At 65.5% G+C, this 18,699-nt stretch overlaps 2 protein-coding genes across 11 annotated transcripts in view; one reads left to right on the top strand and one right to left on the bottom strand.

The window, feature by feature from the left end:
* The window catches only part of CHLSN (cholesin), a 64,781-nt gene that overhangs the window by 27,311 nt on the left and 18,771 nt on the right, over positions 1-18,699 (top strand). The gene's annotated exons all lie outside the window — the stretch shown is intronic.
* Positions 5,831-18,500, bottom strand: GPR146 (G protein-coupled receptor 146). The gene is made up of 2 exons (XM_069569680.1): positions 18,359-18,500; positions 5,831-9,737 (listed from the first exon to the last, which is right to left on the bottom strand). Exon 2 carries the CDS (start codon positions 9,729-9,731, stop codon positions 8,736-8,738), a length of 996 nt encoding a protein of 331 aa, XP_069425781.1. The 5' UTR covers positions 9,732-9,737; positions 18,359-18,500; the 3' UTR covers positions 5,831-8,735.

Raw genomic sequence — 18,699 nt, forward strand, 5'->3', positions numbered from 1 at the left:
GCAGCGTGTGAATTATGCATAGAGAATGTAACCTGCAAATCTCGACATTTGTAGACAGAAATGCAGACCCAGCGAGCAGTGAGGGGCAGGTGAGCTCCAGGCTGGGCAGCGCGTCCTGTTGGAGAGGAGCCCGCTCAGCCTCACCACCCCCGCCCCCACCCACCCGACTCCGCCAGAGCCCCTGGAGGGCTCGCCCTGCGGCTGCTGCAGAAAACCCCTCTTCCTGCCACGACCCCTGCTCTCCCGCCCGACCCGTCCCAGTGCTGACCGAGCTCGCGCTCCACCTGCTGGCGGCGCGGAGAGGCTGCCAGAGCCGCCCCAGCGTCTGGGGCGAGGGGCCCCAGGCGTGAGCTCCGCAGTTGTCATCAACACTGCATTTTAACCCATCTCATATCTTCCTCTTGGTGTGTGGTCTTTTTTTTTTTTTTTTTTTTTACCTTTTGGGTTTTTTTTGAAGCTGTACGACTGAAGTCTGAGTGGTCTTTGGATGACGGACGAATGAGGCGGACTGCTGCAGTGGGAGCCTTGGGGCGGCGCGTGCTTCCCGCAAGCGGAGGGCTGCTGACGGGCGGGAGTGTGGATGCGCGTGGGTCCCCAGCCCCGCGCTGCCTGCCGCATCCTGCGATGAGCTCCACGGCGGTAGAGTGACGCTGACTTGACACCCTTCAGGGGTGTGTTTTAGGAGAGGTCCCTTTTCAGCAGCTTCCCAGGTGGCGCTAAAGTTGAAGAACCCGCCTGACAGTACGGTAGATGTGGGTTCGATTCCTGGGTCGGCAAGATCCCCTGGAGGAGGGCATGGTAACCCGCTCCAGTGTTCTTGCCTGGAAAATCTCACGGACAGAGGAGCCTCACAAAGAGTCAGACACGGCTGAGCAACTTAGCAGGCACGCACCTATTTTCAGCAGAATACTGTGAACTTTTTATGGAAAAACCTGATATTCAGGGTTTTTCCCAGCTCTGCTTCTGATAGGCTCGCCTTTTAAAGGATGGCCCAATAACATGGATGGGGTTGATCTGATCTTAGACCTAATTTTGGCCAGCTGCACACAGGATGGTTTCCGCACTAGAAACGCTGGAGACGCCATCTTGAGGGAATGAGTCATGAGAAAGTGCAGCTTCCTCTCGAGTTACACAAATAAAGCGCGAATTCAGGCCCCGAAATAGCCGAGCCGCGCCCCTGCCGCACAGCCGCTCCCTCCTGGCGGGAACGCAGCCTTCAGCCCCACCTGTGCGACCTGAGCACGACATCCCGACACCCAGTGTGTCCCGAGCTCACCCAGGGCCGTGAACCGGGCTTCGGGCTCACCATCGGGAATGAGCTGGGGCTGCCACGCCACAGGCCTCGTGTTCCTGTGGCTGCGAATGGGTAGGCGTCTCCCCTCCTGCCGCTGCTGAGTGTGAGGGCCCGGCCCTGCCTGAGAGGCATCAGGCCTGTCGGTATTCTGCGGGCGGGCCTCCTGTGAGGCGTGGGGAGCGTCTGTAACCGTGAACACCCAGCCTTGAACGGGCGCTTCCTCGGTGCTCGCGGCGCGGCCGGCCCGCTGCACCGAGGGGCAGAGCTGCACAGCTGAGCGCGCGCCTGGACGCGACGAGGGCTGTGCGCGCACGCTGGGCAGGGGAGGGCCGGGCTGCCCTGAGTCAGGGAGGCCTTTGGGCTCCACCCGGTTCTCGAGGTGGCTGGGCAGGCCTGGGAAGTGATGAGTCCCGGGAAGATTCAAGCCAGGTCGCACTGGAGCAGGGTGGGTACAGGGACCCCCAGGCCTCCACCGCCAGCATCCTCTGCACCTCCTGCCGCCCGCGCTGACGTATGCACAGATGGACAAGTGCCCTTGAGTCCCGCCCTGCCGCGGGTGCGCCGGGGAGGGGTCTGCGGAAGGTTTCCCGGATGGGGCTCGAGCACGTCCATTTCCAGCATCCTGCAGGTCTCACCCGGGCCTCTGCCTTTGAGGACCGGCGGCTGGAGCGCGAGTGGCTTGGGGGCAGGGTGTCACCGCCTTGGACCCAGAAATTCTGACCCTGCGGCCTCTCTGCGGGGTGGGGGCTCTGAGTCCTGGAGGGAGGCCTTTAAATAACTGCGCAGGCGCAGGCGTAGGCTGCCGCGCGGGAAAATCACCTGTTTCCATGTAAATGTCCCGGCTCCTCAGACTTTTAAGTGGGGAGAGAACACTGCTGTGTGTTCAGAGGAAATTGACGGCAATAAAGTTGGAAATTGTTTCCACCAAAGGCCGAAAGGCGGGCGGGGCAGAGGCGCGTGGTGGCCATAGGCCGCGCGTCGGGCCTCGTTCTCCTCTGCACCCGTGGGTTTGCCGTGGCTCGCAGTCTGTAGCTCTCGCGTGTGCCTGTCGCACGAGCCCGTACACACGTGTGTGACGCCGACGCCCTGCGTGCACGTTGCGTGGTGTGCATTTTCGTCGACGTGCTGTCTTTATTCTGACCCACAGCGAGCCGGGCTAGAGGAGCCCCGGCTTCACTGCATCGTGTTTCTCGCTGCGCGGTGGGCTGTCTGATGGGAGGCCGTGGGGTCCGCAGACGGGAGTTGGTGTCCTGGCCTGGCCAAGGTCACCTGAACTCAGGCCCCGGCTTCCCCTCTGCGTGGTGGATGCCGGAACAGCCCCTGCCCCAGGGTGGGTGCTGGGTGCTCTGCCTCGTGTTCGGCTGGCCCGCAGGGGACACTCGCTCCCCTCCAGGGTGCAGGGCAGCGCTCTGCTCCCTCCTGGCCTCAGGCTTGTGAGAGTCTATGGCCTCAGCTACCTGCAGACTGAGGTGGGGGCCCACCCATCCCTTGGCCCTCTGGGTCCAGCCCGGGTGCCGTGTCCGCTCCCTCATTCCCCAGACTGGGGGACTGCCTGGTGCAGAGTGGTGGGTCCAGGGGCTCCAAGCCCCCCTCCCAGTGGGACCCTGGCGAACACACCTTACTGGTGACAGCCACCTCATTGGCGGGGCTGACCTCCCCTTCGAGCGAGTTTGGAAGGGTAACAGGAGACGCTGAGATGCTTTCAGGAAACTGCCCACAGTTCCCTGCGCCCCCTCCCACCCGCTCACTGCCCACCCCCCCACTCGCTCGCTCCTCCCAAACTCTCCCTGCTCACTCGCCCCACCCCCGCTCACTCCCCCCCACTCCCCCCAACCTGCTCACTCCTCCCTTACTCCCCCTGCTCACTCCCCCCATCCCCGCTCACTCCCCCCCAACCTGCTCTCTCCTCCCTTACTCCCCCCCCTCACTCCCCCCCACTTCCCCCCCCCCCACCAGCCTGGGCTCCACTGCCCCGCCCCCCAGGAGAAGCCAGGCGGAGAGGGGCGTGGCTCTCGGCGCTCCCGCAGGCAGCCGCCTTAGCCACTTTCTCCATAGATTTGCTCTGAGCTGAGGGGGCTTCCCTGTGGCTCATCTGGTAAAAGAATCCGCCTGCAATGCAGGACACCCCGGTCTGACTCCTGGGTTGGGAAGATCCTCTGGAAGAGAGAGAAGCTCCCACTTTAGTATCCTGGCCTGGAGAATCCAACGGACTGTGTAGTCCACGGAGTCACAAAGAGTCGGCACGATGGAGTGACTTTCGTTTTCACTGAGTTGGCTGCACGCTGGTGCAGGCCTGACCCCCCATGCTGAGCTGTGAGTCTCCGACGGCACCGGGTCACTGGTGTTTCAGGACGTGCCCGTGGTGAGGTCCGTGGTCGGAGGGCATCTGCGCTTAAGCGCGACCCACCTTCGATGCCCGGCGTCCTGGCCGCCCGGCGATGTGCCCCACAGGACTCGCAGTGTGGCCAGGCGGCTGGCTGGAGCGCTGCGGGGTCCTTTCTGGGTTTGTTTTCCAGAGCCAGAGCTGCCATCAGAACCTGCAGGTGGGTTTTCCACCTGAACATGTGCTTCCTCTTCTTGGGTGAGTTTTTAAGGGCGGGCTGGCCGGTTCTCAGGGGAGCGCTGTCAGCATGTGAAGCCACCAGCGTCTTCCCACGTGGCTGTCCACCGGCCCGCCTGCCTGAACCCTCGCTCCGAGGCTCTCACATGAGGCTCAGTTTCCTGAGGAGACGGGCCCCCTGGCTTATTCTGGTGCCAGTTTCAGGCCAAGGACTGGGCCTTCTGGGCCCCCTCCCTCAGCCTTGCAAAAGGGCTGCCAAGGTCCAGCCTCGGTCCCCTGAGAGCTTCCGCAGCCCGGGCCCTGAGGATGTTGTGTTCCCTTCGTGGCTCTCTGCGGGGGCTCCAGAAATAGCCCTGAGGGGGTCTAGGAAGCCGGCCCTGCTCACCAGGACTGCTTCCTGGGGCTAGAAGGCTGTGTGGGGTGTGAGTGGGGGGCGTGGGAGGGCGGCGTCCCGGCTTGCTGAGTTTTCTTTAGCTTCTTGGGGCCTGCCCGGCTTCCTTCCAGACCCGAGTCTGCGCGGGGGAGGCTCGCGTCCGGCCGGGGGCGCCCCTGAGTCCTGTGGACATCGTCGGGGGCGCTAGCTACGCACCGCCCCTCCCGTGGGCTCTTATCTCGGGTTTGGCTGGCCGTCCTGAGCGGGAACCTGTGCGGTCCGCGTGTCGCGGTGGTTCTGCGTCCCCTCTGCTTGCCTGTAGGGGGGGCGCCCTCTCCGGCGAGTGCTTGTCGCCGCGCTGCCCTTTGGCCTCCGCCCAGCTCAGACTCCTCCCCTCTTGGGCTGCGTGTTCCGACGGGCCTCGGCACGCGGGGGTGTAACCTTGAGCCCACCAGCCTGCTGGCGTTGGGGGCACCTGGCGGCCTGGCCCTTTGCTCTCGGCTGGCCCCTTGCCCCTTTTGTGCCCGCCAGCAGAACTGGCTTCTTAGGGCCTTGCTGCCTGCGGGTGTGTACACTGCGGGCCCCTGGGGGGGCCGAGGGCCCGGGTGAGGCACGTGTCCCCGTCCAGCTGCGCGGCGGCAGGGCGGGGGAGGGGCGCGGGGGGGCGACGCGGCCCTGCACCCCCCGGCGGGCCAGGCCCTGGGGCTGCGGAGGCGGCAGGGCGGGCCGTGCGGTGCACAGGGCGCAGCCCCTGCAGGCCCCGCCTAGGTGGGATAACGCCCGCGGTTGCCTTCCTGCCGGGCTCTGCTCCTCTGCCCAGCGGGCAGTGCGCTGCGTTACGTGAGGCGACTGGGGGTCAGAGCCTGCGCGTGGAGCCGGCTGCCTCCTGAGCGCCGCACCGCGTCTGTGGGTTCGGTGCACCTGGGCCGTGCATTTGCGCGCCGTGCAGCGCCCGGGGGCCGGGCGCGCCTCCACGGCCGCCCTGGGGGCCTATCTTGTGAAGGCAGGATTTGCTGCGGCCTCCTCGGGAGTCGGCGCCGCGAGCTGGCAGCCGGCGCCTCGCGCGCAGGTGCAGGGCCGCGGCGGCCACCGGAGGGCGCTCCGTGAACACGCCCGCTCCGCGCCCGCGGTCACTGAGCCACCCGTTAGCCCGCTTGGAACCCGAATTCCATCGGCTTCCTGCCTCGTGGCTCTCGGGGCGGCGGGGGCGGGCGATTTGGCAGTCCCCCCCCCCCATGGAACTGCTGGGAAACCTACACGCGGGAAGGAAGTGCCCAGCTCTGTGTCCCGCACGAGCAGTGGTGGCGGAGGGCACGGCTGTGTGAGCGGCCCCCTGCCTCCCGGAGCCCTGGCCCCCGCGGGTGTGTGGGACCCACCCACCACCAGCCCCGTGGACACACCATGGGCCCTCGGACAGCTCGGGGTTTATCCGCGTCGGACTTAAGACCCGCGTGGTGCAGGGTCAGCGCTGACCAGCAGAGGAGCCACGGTGTAGCCAGAAAGGCTGGAGTGTAACTCAGGAGGGGAAGACTTGCTTCCTTATGGCTGTGCGCTGTTTAGCTGACATGTCACACACCGCAAGAAACACATTAGAATCCAGAAATTGGCTAATAAATATCACGTAATTTAATCTTCAAAAGTGTGGGTGTTCTTTCCCCAGTTTCTAAGACCCCTGCAGTAAATTCAGGCCATCTGGGCAGATGTAAGGGGTTAGGAACGAGAAGGCCCCCACATTTCCCGCCTGATTTTAACTTCAAGAACTTGATGTGTAATTGAGCACCTTAATGACTTCTGGTTTGTCCTTTGTCAGGTCCTTTTTACAAAGAAACAAATGTTTCACTTTTTTAATTTTTTTAAAAAATTATTTGAGTCTTGGCTGCGCTGGGCCTTTGCTGCTGCACACAGGTTTTCCCCTAGCGTTGGAGAGCAGGGCTACCCCCCCCCCCCCGTTGCTGTGCGTGGGCCCCTCGTCGTGGCGGCTTCTCTCGTGGGGCTTCAGTAGGCGCGGTGCGAGGGCTCAGGAATCCCGGCTTGCCGGTTGCAGAGCAGGCGCTCAGTACCTATGGCCAGGGACTCAGGGGCTCCGCAGCACGTGGGATCGTTCTGGACCAGGGACCGAACCCGCGTCCCCTGTGTTGCCAGGAGGATTCCTGCCCACTGTGCTACCAGGGAAGCTCTGACTTCTTGATGACATCTGCTGCGATTGGTAAGAGACCCAGTTTCTTACAATTAGCTTTATAACCTTCATGAAATAAACCCAAGGCTAAACTCACCTCTGGGGATCCTGAGTAATGAAGCATGGCACGGTGGGTGAGTTTGTCTGTTGACAAAAATAAGATCATTGAAACCCCAGTCAGGGATTTCCCTGGTGGCCCAGTGGTTAAGACTCCGTGTCTCCAGTGCAGGGGCTGTGGGCTCGACCCGTGGCCGGGAACTAAGATCCCGCATGCCGCACAGTCAGAATATATACATACTAACAGTTAAAAAAAAAAAAGAGTTCGTGGTCTACCTTGACGTTTTCCAAATAGCTGCTCATTCTCTTAAATGCCTCAAGTCTTAGTATGGCCATACAGCCCCGAACCTGCCTGATCTCATTGAAATGGTTCAAAATTCATTCAATTTTTAAGCAACTGTGGCAGGGGTATTAGGAATCAAACATACTAGGGCAGCAAGAAGTGACCCGGAGTTCAGCATGAGATCATCAAGCCGACATCCATGGAAAGTAGATTGTTGTGGTACTAGCGGCTGAGGCGCAGGTGGGCTTGCTCCTCGAGTTGGGGGGCAGAGGGGGGTTCAGGGCACAGCAGCAGCAGTGGCGGGGCCTGCTGCATCTGAGACCCCGGCTCGTCCTCTGTCAGCAGTAGAGGTGGGCCCGGGACAGAAGCCTGTGGCTGCTACCGGACGACACCCTCCCCCCGGAGGTCCCCCGAGACCAGCCAGCTGTCAACCAGAGCCACTGAGAAACTGAAATAGTGACCTTAGGCCCCCTGCACTGTGCGGGGGAAACCAGCTGGGCTGAGGGGTGGGGGCCGTGGACAGAGATCTGGGCCCTGGGCGCTCCCCTTCTCCAAGGAGCCCCTGGTGCGGGGAAGAGCCGCTTCCCTCTGCTGGCTCCGGGACCCTGAGGAGGGCACTCATCGCCTCTCTGCATGGCCACTGCTGTCTGGGGACCCCTGTGGGGGGACATGCTGGGGCAGCGGGGGGCACCGCCTGAGGCCCTGGGAATTTGAGGAGAGCTCCCACCAGGCCCTGGGGCCCTGGAGCAGCCAGTGGGCATCTGTGCTCGTCACCGCCAGGAGCGCCCGGAGCCCACCAGTTCCTGCTGCTCTGTCCCCCAAGGCTTACTGCAGCCCCCGAGTCCAGCGTGTCTGTAGCTCTGTGCAGGCCGTCAGCCTGGAGGGAAGTCAGTCTGCAGGTAGGAGAGCATGCCGCTCACTCTGGGCTCCACTTCCCAAGAGGCTGGGGCCACGTGGGGCAGGTCCCCCCACAGATGCCGCCAAGGGGAGCAGCCTGGCCCTGGGGCAGCTGGTGGTCAGTGAGCTCACCGCGAGTGTTTACGGCAGCAGCCGGGCGCGGGCGGCGCCCTGTGCCGCGTTTGTCTTTCGCCTGAAAGGCGTCCTGCACGACTGCAGCCTTCAGAAGCAGGCCTTTGCTTTTAGGGCATTTCGGGCTCAGAACAGGGTTGGGGTGAGGGGCTGTGATGTCTTCGTGAAGACGTGGGGAGTGGAAAGGGGGGCGCCCCGCGTCCCTAACAGCTAACACTGACAGCGGGGTGCAGGAGAGGGCGAAGGGTGGCGGGTGGGCTCTGCAGCCCCGTGAGCCTGCCTGCCCAGATCCGTCTTGCCTGTGGGCAGGCCCGTCGGCTTTGGGGTTAGAAATCCTGAGTATTTTCCTCCCGTCGCCTTGTTGACACTCACCTTTGGGCACACTTTGGGGGCCAGTGCCGCCGGGCTCACAACTGGCGGCCGCAGACGCCCCATGTGGCCCCTCCCGCTGCGCCTGTGCGTCCCAGGAAGCCTGCAGCCCCGTCCTGCCCCGTGGCCGAGAGGCTTGCCACCCAAGTGGGTTTGCGTTTCCTTCATTTTAATACCTTCTGACTTTCCTACCAAACGTCTCATAAACAAAACGAAAGGGGGGAGGGCTAGTATTTTAACAGTACAAAGTATAAATACTGGTGTTAGGTTTTCATTACTTCGTTTGCGGCCGGGGGTGGGGGGGGGCAGGCTGTCGCGGGCGTGGACCTGAAAGGGGGGTGTGGGAGGCAAGCACACCCGAGGGCAGCCGGGCGCCGAGGACACGGCTCCCCCTCACACCAGGCACCTGGGGAACTCCACGCGGCTGCGCCTGGTTCTGCCTCTCTCCAGGGGCGAGGGAGCAGGGGCTGGAGTCAGCGTCGCCTCCTGGATGCCTGAGAGGAGGGAGCGAGCCTTGGGCACAGGGGACTGATCACCGCGCCTTGTGCTTCCGGCCAGTGCGGCCCGCCCCGCCCGCGGCGGTGGGAGCAGCGTCTATGCCGTCACCGACTGCACCCCCGCTTGGTCCGGGGAGCAGCTTTGGTGCCCACGGCGCAGCTTCTTCATCAGCCGCCGCAGCTTGCCGGGAAAGTTTCTGTCGAGGTGGCGGTACAGAACCGGCACCACAGCGCTGCTGGCGAAGGCCAGGAACTTGGACAGGTCCTTGGCGAGGAGCAGCGTCCCCACGTGGTGCCTGTCCAGTGCCTTCCCCCGTGCCGCCAGGACCGTGCGCCCCAGGAGCGTCAGGTAGTGGGGCGTCCAGAGCCCGAACTGCGCGCACACGGTGGCCACCAGCAGCCTGTGCGCTGAGGGGTCTGGGCGGCCCGCGTTCCGGTCGAGCGGCGTGTCTTCCTTGCGGACCCGCGCCAGGAGCGCGAGCGCGTAGAGCGCGGCCAGGCCGGGCACCAGGTAGCCGACGAGCAGCGTGATGGCGTCGTCTGCCGCCGCGTCCCGCATGCGCGAGCACTCCACCAGCCGTGCGGCCACGTGGCTGCAGATGTGGAACAGCAGGGAGGAGAAGCCGGCGAGCAGGGCGCCGCCCCAGACGAAGCCGCACACGTGCCGGGTGTTGTAGACGCTGGACATGTAGGTGCGCGGGAGCGCGCGCTCGATGTAGCAGTCGAGGCCCAGCAGCGCCGTGGAGTACAGCGTCACCAGCGCCGCCACGTTGAACAGCACCAGCAGCGAGACGTGCACCTCGCTGCCCGGGTCCCAGGCGGCCCCGCCGGCTGCGCCAGGGCCCAGCAGGTGCGCGGGCGCCAGGGCGCAGAGCAGCAGCCCGGCCGCCGCCATGTTGGCGAAGTAGACGTCGGGCATGGTCATGCCGCCGGGGTCGTGCAGGTTGGCCAGCAGCAGCAGCGCGTTGTAGCCCAGGCCGAGGGGGACGCCGCTCAGCAGGTAGAGCAGCGACAGCGCGGACAGCGCCCTCTGGAGGTGCAGGCAGGGCAGCGGGTCCTCGCCCCCCGTGCCGTTGAGCGGGCAGCTCCACATGGCGGGCTGTGGGGAGAGCAGCGCGTGAGGCCTTGGCGGCCACGGCCCGGCCCCCGCCCCCGAGGCCGGCGGGAAGCGCGGCTGCGCGCGTTTTCTGCGGCCGAAGGCGTCCTCGCTGGAAGCTGGGAGGGCCCTGAGAGCCACGCGGGCCTCCTTGACCCTGTTTGCCGGGAAACCCACAGCCCTGGAGCTTTAAGGTGCCTTGCTGGCACCTTGTGGCGCCTGGGCCGCGTGAGAGAGGCCTGTAGCAGGAGAGCTGGGGGGCCGGGGGTGGACCCAAGGCCTGGCCCCGCAGCCCGCCTCGCGGGAACCTCAGCCTTCCTGAGGCTGCGGCAGCCCTGCTGCGCACATCCTCCCTCCCTTGCACTGACTGCGGAATCCTGACACCCCCTCCCCCCCACCTCCGTCTGTGCCCAGCAACCCGCCTCCCTCGCGCCGCCTGGGCAGCGCTGGTGTGCCGTGCCAGGGCACCGGGACCCCTGTCCTGAAAACCAGCGACCGCTGGACCCCTGGGGAGGGGCCAGAGGTGGTGGGAGGTAGTCTGCACGCGCGCCTGGCATCCTTCCGGTCCCCTCCCTCCCAGCCTGGCAGGGTCTGGGCGGGCCTTGGCGGGTGGAGGCGCCTTGGTGGTGAGGGAAGGACAGACTTTCTTGAGCAACGCCTGAGTCCTGGGGAGGGGGGAACCCTCCACGCCATGCGTCCTGAGCCTACCGGGCTTCTTGCTCTCAGAGCGAGGCCAGCAACCCTCTGGGGCAGACCCTGGCCTCCCAGGTCCAGGGGCTAGGGAGGCCCCGCCTGCCCTTAAGTGGCCCGGCCCCACGCCGCGGCAGCGAGCCTGGCGTGGGGGGCACAGGGGGAATGACGCGACGGAGCAGGCGCCCGCTTACAGGGTGTGTGCCTGTGACCCCCCCCCCCACCGCCCCCGACACGGAGGGGTCAGGCAGGAGCCTCGCGGGGCGGGGCCGTCTGTATCCTAATGAGCCGCCAAGGCAGCGGCCGAAGGCGAAGGCGGGGGCGGGACTGCTGAGCGCCTGCTGCCTGCTGGCTTCTGGCTTCATCACCTCCAGGGAGGGCGTCTACTCTCAGTCGCTGCAGGGACTCGGGTCCCTCTTCCCAGACCTGGGGTCCAGGGTGCGGGAAGGAGCCCCAGACAGGGCCGGGCCTGAGGGGTCCTCGGAGCCTGCGTCCATCCTATTCTAGCCGATCCGCTGCCCGTTTCCCTCCCGCATGCCGGCGGGCTCCTGCGCGCTGAGCAGGCCGGCACGCTGGTCCACAGAGCATCCTGTCGGTGCCTGACCAGCCCGAGCGCCTCGCCCGGCTCCCGGGCCTCAGTCCCTCCCCTCCCTCCGCGCTGGCCCCACTCGTGGCGGGCCTGTTTCCCGGTGCGGCGTGCTCCTCCGCGAGGCGGGGGCGCATGCGCACACTCGTGTGGCGGGGGGTGGGGGGGCGCTGCGCGTGTCCGCCGCCTGGTTCTCAGGGTGCCCCTCCGCTGCAGGCGGGTGCCCCTCCGCTGCAGGCGGGTGCCCCTCCGCTGCAGGCGGGTGCCCCTCCGCTGCAGGCGGGTGCCCCTCCGCTGCAGGCGGGTGCCCCTCCGCTGCAGGCGGGTGCCCCTCCGCTGCAGGCGGGTGCCCCTCCGCTGCAGGCGGGTGCCGCTGCGCCTCCTGTTCACAGCCATTTTGGAGCCTTGAGAATTGTATCGGGAAGGGCCGGCACATGGGAAGGGCACCCTGCCCACGGGCTCCCCTGAGGCCCGACGGGGGTCCCCTGGTGCGCCTGCTCCTCCTGGGGGTCTCCATCCACCGGAGGGCAGGTTCGGCCAGGAGGGGCTGAGGACGGAAGGGTGGCCCTCTGCGATGTCTGGTGGGGCAGTGGATAGGGCCCCATGGGCTCCTGGGCTGCGGGAAGCAGGGGACGTGCCGGCAGGGGCCCTGCCCTGCTGGAGACCCGCGGGAGGCAGTCACGCGGAGCAAATCAGCTCAGAACTTTTTTCAAGAGCTCAGGTGCTTACACGGCCAGCTTGCTTGACCCAAGAGGGGTCTGCGTGTCTCAGCGGCCAGCCCGAGCCGCCGTGTCCTGGCAGCTCATACACACAGAACTTGGAAACCCTGCCCACAAAGTAGACAGCTCTGTGCGCGTCCTGTCGGTGTCCGCGGCGAGGACACGGCTGCCTTCACTGCAGCTCATGCGCTGAAGGTGCCGGTTTCCTTTGCTTTCAGCCAGTCTTTGCTTTTTGTCCCCGGTGTTCTTCCCAGAGGCTCCTCGCCTCCAGGTGTTACGCGTGGGGGTGCGGGTGAGGAGGGCAGGAGGCAGGCTGCCGACATGGAAGGGACGAGGCACTGAGGCGCTTGCTGGGGCGGGTGGTGCCCATGGGCTCTTGGGGACCCAGAGCAGCAGCTGCGCCCGGCACCCCCAGACTTGCCGTCAGCATCGGTCACTTTGGGAGTGTGCGCCCACCGCGCACGGCTGCAGGGCAGCTGGTCAAGGCTCGAGGCCTCTAGCTGGTGTCCCCCTGTGTCCAGGCCCCTGTGCTGCCCCTGCGGGGCACTTCCCTTTGTGCTCGGGCTCTGGGAGTGCAAGAGTCTGGGAACAGGCTCCCCTCCCCCAAGGCCCTGTGAGGAGGGGCCCTGAGAACAATGGTGGCCCCCGCCCTCCACACTGGCGGGCTGGGCTGGGCTGCCTTTCCAGTCACCAGCTCTCTGTTCCCTTCCTTCCTGAGAAAGGGGAAGTTGGACCGTGGCCAGAGACCAGGATTCCGAGCAGGGCTTTGTGGTCCTGGCCTCTCAGGGGCAGGAGGCAAGGCCAGGTGGGCCCTCAGCCGCTGGGCCCTGCCCCTGGCCCCACAGGCCCTCGCTGTCCCTGAGTAGCAGGGCTGACGACACCGCCTGCGGCCGCCCGTCACCCACTGCAAATCTGACTGGTGTCGTCAGGACGGCCCCAGGGGCAGGAGGGACCAGGAGCCCAGCAGCATCGTCCAGGCTGGTCCTGTCACCCTGCTCCGGGGCCGTCCTGATGACACCGGTCAGAGCTGTCCACTGCCTCCTGGCTCCCAGTCCACCCTCTAATGCGCCCCGCCTGCCCCTCCCATCAAGCACCCCCGCCCACTGCCCGCCTGCTGGACACACGCCTCTGCAGACCTGCCTGCAGACACCCCGGCTGGCGCGGCCGCCTTCCTCCTATGCTTGGTGGGGCCTCCCAGACCTCTGGGCCCTCCTCCATGCCTCCCTAGGCAGCAGCGCCCACCAGGTGCCGACCAGGGCCCCGTCATCCGACAGGGCGTTGGGGGGCCCTGACCTCCTGCCCACCCTCAGCCCTGTCCCGGATCCCTCCGGGACTCCGGTGCTGCCAGCCTGGCCAGGGCCTGGTTCTGCCCGGCACCCCTGCCTCTGCCCGCTGGGTCTGCGCCCCCCCCCTGCCTTCTGCCCCCTCTGCCAGGCCCGGGGAACATACAGGTGTGCGCGTCTGGCTAGAGACATGTCCCCTCACTCTCGGACCCTCACCCGTGGGCGCCCCTCTTCTGTGGCGGGCATGCCCAGCCAGGCCTGCAACCAGCCTTTGTCCACGGAGCAGGGGCGCGCCTGGCACATGCAGGCGTGTGGCCATGGTCTCACGGCGACGCCGGCAGCAGGACTGCCCAGCCCTGAGGTCGTGTGGCCTGGGGCGGGAGGCTGGTGGGCTCCAGCATCCTGGCTTGCTCCTTGGTCGTCGAGGGGGTCCGGCGGTCACCGCATCCGGTGTCTCCCAAGAGGACTAACTTGATCTGAAGGTGACCTGCATCCCCTCTCTGAGAGTTCGGCCTGTCGCCTCTGATCACGCTTCTGGGCCAGTGGCCCTGCCGGGCCCCGGATGACTGCCACGCGGCCAACTTCCGGCTGGTCTTGTTCCAGGGCGTGGAGATGTCTTCACAGCCTCGGGCCAGGGCAGTTCCCGCCCGGGGCCAGCGGTGGGCTGGAGCGGGGAGCGCGGCCAGCCTGGGAGGGCGCCGGACTCCCAGGTGGACCCTGACGTGCGCGCAGGCTGGCGGCGCTGCTGTGGCATCAGGGAGGGGTCTCCTGCTCTGCTCTGGACCTAAGCAGGAGCTCTCAGGACTCGACGTGTCCTCCTCGGTGCCTGCATGGGTGCCGGCACGCTGGGCAGACGGCCTCGCAGCACACGGCCTCGAGTGGGGGCTGGCAGGCGGCAGGGCCACGGGGCAGATGAGTCGACGGGCCAGCCTCTGCTCGGCGCCCAGGACTCTGAGCCGGGCGCCGGGGCAGCAGTGAAGCAGCCCCCGGCCGCTCCACCCCCCGCGCGTTGGTGATGCGGACGGGGGACACGGTGGGGGCTGGTGGCAGGCCCCGGGGAGGGGGTGGCATGCGGGCCGGGTGCCCGTTGGGGAACACTGGGCCACAGGACACGTGTCTAAGCCCCGCTGCACTGAGGGCCGCCTGCTTCTTATGCTCTTGTTCTTTGGGGAAGCAGCTCGATCATGCCCCCTGGCCTGACTCAGACCGCCCCTTGGGAGGGGCGCGTGCTGCCTGGTGGCAGCTCCCATCCGTGGGCCGCAGACTGAGGACCAGCCTCCCCAGGCGCCTTGCCCGCAGCTGCCTGGCTTGGGTCCCTGGTCAGGCCGTTGGGAGGATGGAGTGCGGTGGTGAGCGCGGCCCTCCCTGGTGCTGGGCGTGGAACGGCGGGTCCTCGCCTCCCACACACGCGCCCTGCCGTGCTGCCTCCTGACTCTGCCAGCTGCCGCAGGGAGAGGAGACGGGGGAGGGAGGGCAGGGTTCGTGAGCGGGCCCAGGCCAAGGGCAGATTCTCATGGAGCGGGGGTGGGGGGCAGGAGGTCCTCCCACAGCTTAGCGGCCCTGGGCCCCCAGGGCTGCTGTAGGAACAGACAGCGAGTCTCTGGAGCCGCGCTTGCTGAGCTGGGGCCCCAGCCCCACGGGGTCCCGGCGGGTCCTCCCCGATGGCGCCCTGCTTACGGGCGCCCCTCTCTCATTCCCCGCAGGCAAGGACCGCACGCCTGGGTTAGCTGCTGGAAGTATTTTGAGGCCAGATGTCAGCATCTTTTCTCCTTGGGCTTTTTTTTTTAAAAAAAAAGAGCCTAGAACTGTATAAACTAACCCTTCAAAAGTGAATGTCCACGGGCAATGAAAAGCCTTGCCGAAACGCAGGGCTACAGCCCACGGTGACCTCCATGGAAAGAGGGGGGCCGGGAGTGCAGCAGAGCAGAGGCGGGCGGGGGCCACGATGGGCAGGGGCCCCCCAGTCGCCCTGTGCGCACACAGCCTGCCCAACCAAAGCACCAGCTAACTCCCCTCCAAGGTCGCTCACCTTATCCCACAGCACCCCGCCTGTTCCTGCCTGCCCAGAGCACCCCAAAGAGGGAGCTCCGTGGCCGGTGTCCTGCAGCCTGTGGGACGGCCTCAAAGGCCTTTCCCCAAGGCGAGCGCGAGGACCCACCGGGCAGAAGGGCCGGCAGAGCTCAGACCAGGAGGTGGGCGCAGGGCCCCGAGGCCAGGGCAGGGCGTCCTGGTGGGCACTGGCCCGGCCTGCCTGCCTGAGGTCCTGGAGACCCACTGTGTGCTGTGCCTGGGCTTCAGCTGAGTGCTCTGGAGCCATCAAAATGCTTTGAAAGTGACTCGACTGTTTATTTCCTTTTGCAATAATGGGCAAAGGCTCTAGCTACAATTAACATCCAGCTGGTAGGAGCCAGACACTCCGGAAAAGCTGATGTTTTCATCGGTTTTCAACATAGAGCGCTTACGCATACCGATTGGTATCGCGCCTTCCTGGACTGCGATAAGCAACGGTTCATTATACACTTGGGGTGGCTCGGTTTTCGTAGCCTGTTGCTTTTTAAGGTTCTGAATTAGCAGTGAGCGTGAAGCAGGCAGCGTCTCCGGTTCTCCCGGGAAGAGAACGGGCTTGCCCGCTGCCCGCCGGTGGGGAAGGGCTGCGGGCAGCGGAGCAGCCGGCGGGCCCTGGCCCGCCCCCGGCCCCAGGCTCTCCCTGGAAGGATTCGGGCCATGTTCTCCTCTGCTTGTGGAGCGCTAGTCCCTTGGCTTTTTTCTCTTATTGTCCCCCGATTAATCTTTTGAGGTTACCGCTCCTTCCAGTACTCTCCATCAGGGGAAAACAGACTAAGAACAGACCCGTCTCCCCTGGCACCCAGTCGGGCCCCTGCCCAGCCCGACACTGGTGTGCTCTTCCCTGGGGGCGCACGGGGGGCAGAGCCGCAGATCTTATCGTGGCCTGTGGTTCTTTCCAGGGGAGGAGCCAGCAGTCAGTTTTGCTCCTTACACTTGGTCTGATCATGACAGTTGCTTCCTTGGCTCTAATTAAAACTGGGAAACTCCTGTGTGCTCTCTGCCCTCCCACCGTGTGTGTGGGAGGAAGGAGACCCCTGTGGGACTGCACAGGACACCTGGTCCTTTGCACCCTGTCCTGCTGCTAACTTGCAGGGGGTTCTGTCCATAGGTCCCTGGGGGGTGGAGGAGGGACCTGAACTCTGACCCTTGACAGCATCGCATTTTTTAGAGTGAAAATTCACTTTTACGCCTTACACTGAGGCCCCCTGCTCTGCAGCACCTGTGAGACCCCACGGACACTTGCTGCTGCCCAAGCGCCGGAGAGGCTGCAGCCTTGAGAGAGCTGGAGGACAGGGCCCTGGTGGGCGGCAAGTTGTTTGCTGAGGTTCCCGGATGACACCCCAGGGCCTGGAGGGTGTGGCTGCCGCCTCCCCAAACAGTGCCTTCCTCTCAGGCCCCGGAAAGTGGCTGGTGCCTCGTCCCACCTGGAATCACTCGTGCGTTTGCTGGCAGGGACCCTGGCAAGTTCGTCCCTCTTTCACTATGTAGTAGGTTCAAGCAGCTCTAGGGCTAACGATGCTGAAGCTGAAACTCCAGTACTTTGGCCACCTCACGCGAAGAGTTGACTTACTGGAAAAGACTGATGCTGGGAGGGATTGGGGGCAGGAGGAGAAGGGGACAACAGAGGATGAGATGGCTGGATGGCATCACTGACTCGATGGACGTGAGTCTGAGTGAACTCCGGGAGATGGTGATGGACAGGGAGGCCTGGCGTGCTGCAGTTCATGGGGTCGCAAAGAGTTGGACACGACTGAGTGACTGAACTGAACTGTCTGAGGGCTCGCCTGATGGCTCAGGGGTAAAGAACCTGCCTGGCAAGGCAGGAGGCCCAGGTTTGATCCCTAGGTTGAAAAGATCTGGAGAAGGAAATGGATACCCACTCGAGGATTCCTGCCTGGGAAATCCCATGGACAGAGGGAGCCTGGCAGGCTGTAGCCAGGGGGTTGCGAAGAGTGGGATACGACTTGGCAACTAAACAACGATAAGCAGCTCCACGTCCTGGCTTAAAACCCCACCACTCGTGCCCAGTGGACACAGGTGCCTTTCTCCTGTCACCCACCCGCCAGGGCCTTCTGAGTTCCAGGGGCCCCAAGTCAGTGAAGAACTAACGCTGGGCTCGTCTCTCCTCTGTATTTCTGTGAGCCCCACGGCGGCAGGACAGCAGTGGTCAAGGGCAGGGCCTGGCCCCAGCTTCCTGTCCATGACTCGCCACAGTATGCATGCGCCAGATGGGAGCTGTAATTTTTAAAAGCCTGTTATCTCTAGAGGTTTTCTCCATTTAGCGAGATACCAGAGGTTCCAGTTGGGAGCGCCACACCCGGCAGGCCAGGGAGCATGTGGCTATCCCCAGGGCATAGTTATTACTAGGGCCTCTTTCTCCTCTCGGTGGTGACCGGTGCCCCAGTGAAGACCCAGCTGAGACGGCAGAGTGTCTGGTCCCCGTTATGTGTGAGCAGCCCAGGAGCGTGGTCAGCTGTCGTGTCCACACTCTGGTGTCTGCAGAGGCCTGGCCAGCAGGCTGCTGGCCGCCTGGGGACTCAAGGCCAGCCTCACTAGGTGCTGCAGACACAGTGGGGAGGAGGGGCCGCTGCTCCGCCAAGATTCGGAGCTGGTTGTTGGCAGGTGGCCTGGGGCTGCCAAGCAAGTGTGCATCCAGCAATGAGGGGACAGTCTGTCCGGTCCCGACTCACCCTCTGTCCCCCAAAGCTCGGTTAGATGGCCGGGGCCAGTGCCCCGCTGAGAGAACCCAGCCACCGTGCTGCCGCCCTTAGCTTGGTGTTGGGTTTCTTGTCCCAGGTCAGTGGGCGCTCTGAGGCTGGGGCACTGCCTTCTCAAGTTTTGAAGCAGCCTCCAGGCACAGGGGGTTTTTTTTATCAAGTGTCCTAGGACACTTGGTATCTCCATTTAGATGCTGTTCCAGAAATCTCCAAGATTTTGTAATCATAAAAGGGACGAAAGTTACAGCCACCGTGACCCAGAACAGGCGGTCAGCTCCCCGCAGGACATGTGCGGAGCCTGTGGAGCTACCGAGCCGCCTACGCGGCGTGCGGCTCTCAGCGGCCCGGACAGGTGAATGACCGCAGGGCAGCGGCCGGGCCGGCCGGGCGCCGCGCGGCTGGAGGGCAGCCACGCGAGGGGAGCGCGCCCGGGCGGGGCCTAGGGGACCCGCGAGTCGGAGCGGAGAACCGGCCCCCGGCCGCCGCGTCCCCGCGCCGGTCCCCGCGCGGGCCGAGCCCGAGTGTGCCCACCGCCCCCACCCCGAGTTCGGCGTCCACTCACCGGCTCGCTGGGCCGCGGGCCGCGCAGTCGCCGCGGGAGCGGGCAGCTCGGGGCTCCGGCAGGCGGCGGGGCTCACGGCGCGCACGCCGCGCGGGCCTGTGTACACACGTGACCGCGCCGCGCCGGCCCCGCCCCCGGGCCCGCCGGCCCCGCCCCCGGCCCCGCCCCGGCCCCCGTGCTCGCCCCGGCCCCCGTGCTCGCCCCGGCTCCGCTCCCGCCCGGCCCCGCCCCGCCCGGGGTCCCCCGATGCCGACAGACTCCCGGGCCGCCGAGAGTCCGGCGCGCGCTCGGCTGAGGTCCGCGGGCGGGCCGGCCCGCTGAGTCAGAGGCGCCTTCATCTG

This window comes from Ovis canadensis, chromosome 24 (assembly GCF_042477335.2).
Source record: "Ovis canadensis isolate MfBH-ARS-UI-01 breed Bighorn chromosome 24, ARS-UI_OviCan_v2, whole genome shotgun sequence".
NCBI lineage: Eukaryota > Metazoa > Chordata > Mammalia > Artiodactyla > Bovidae > Ovis > Ovis canadensis.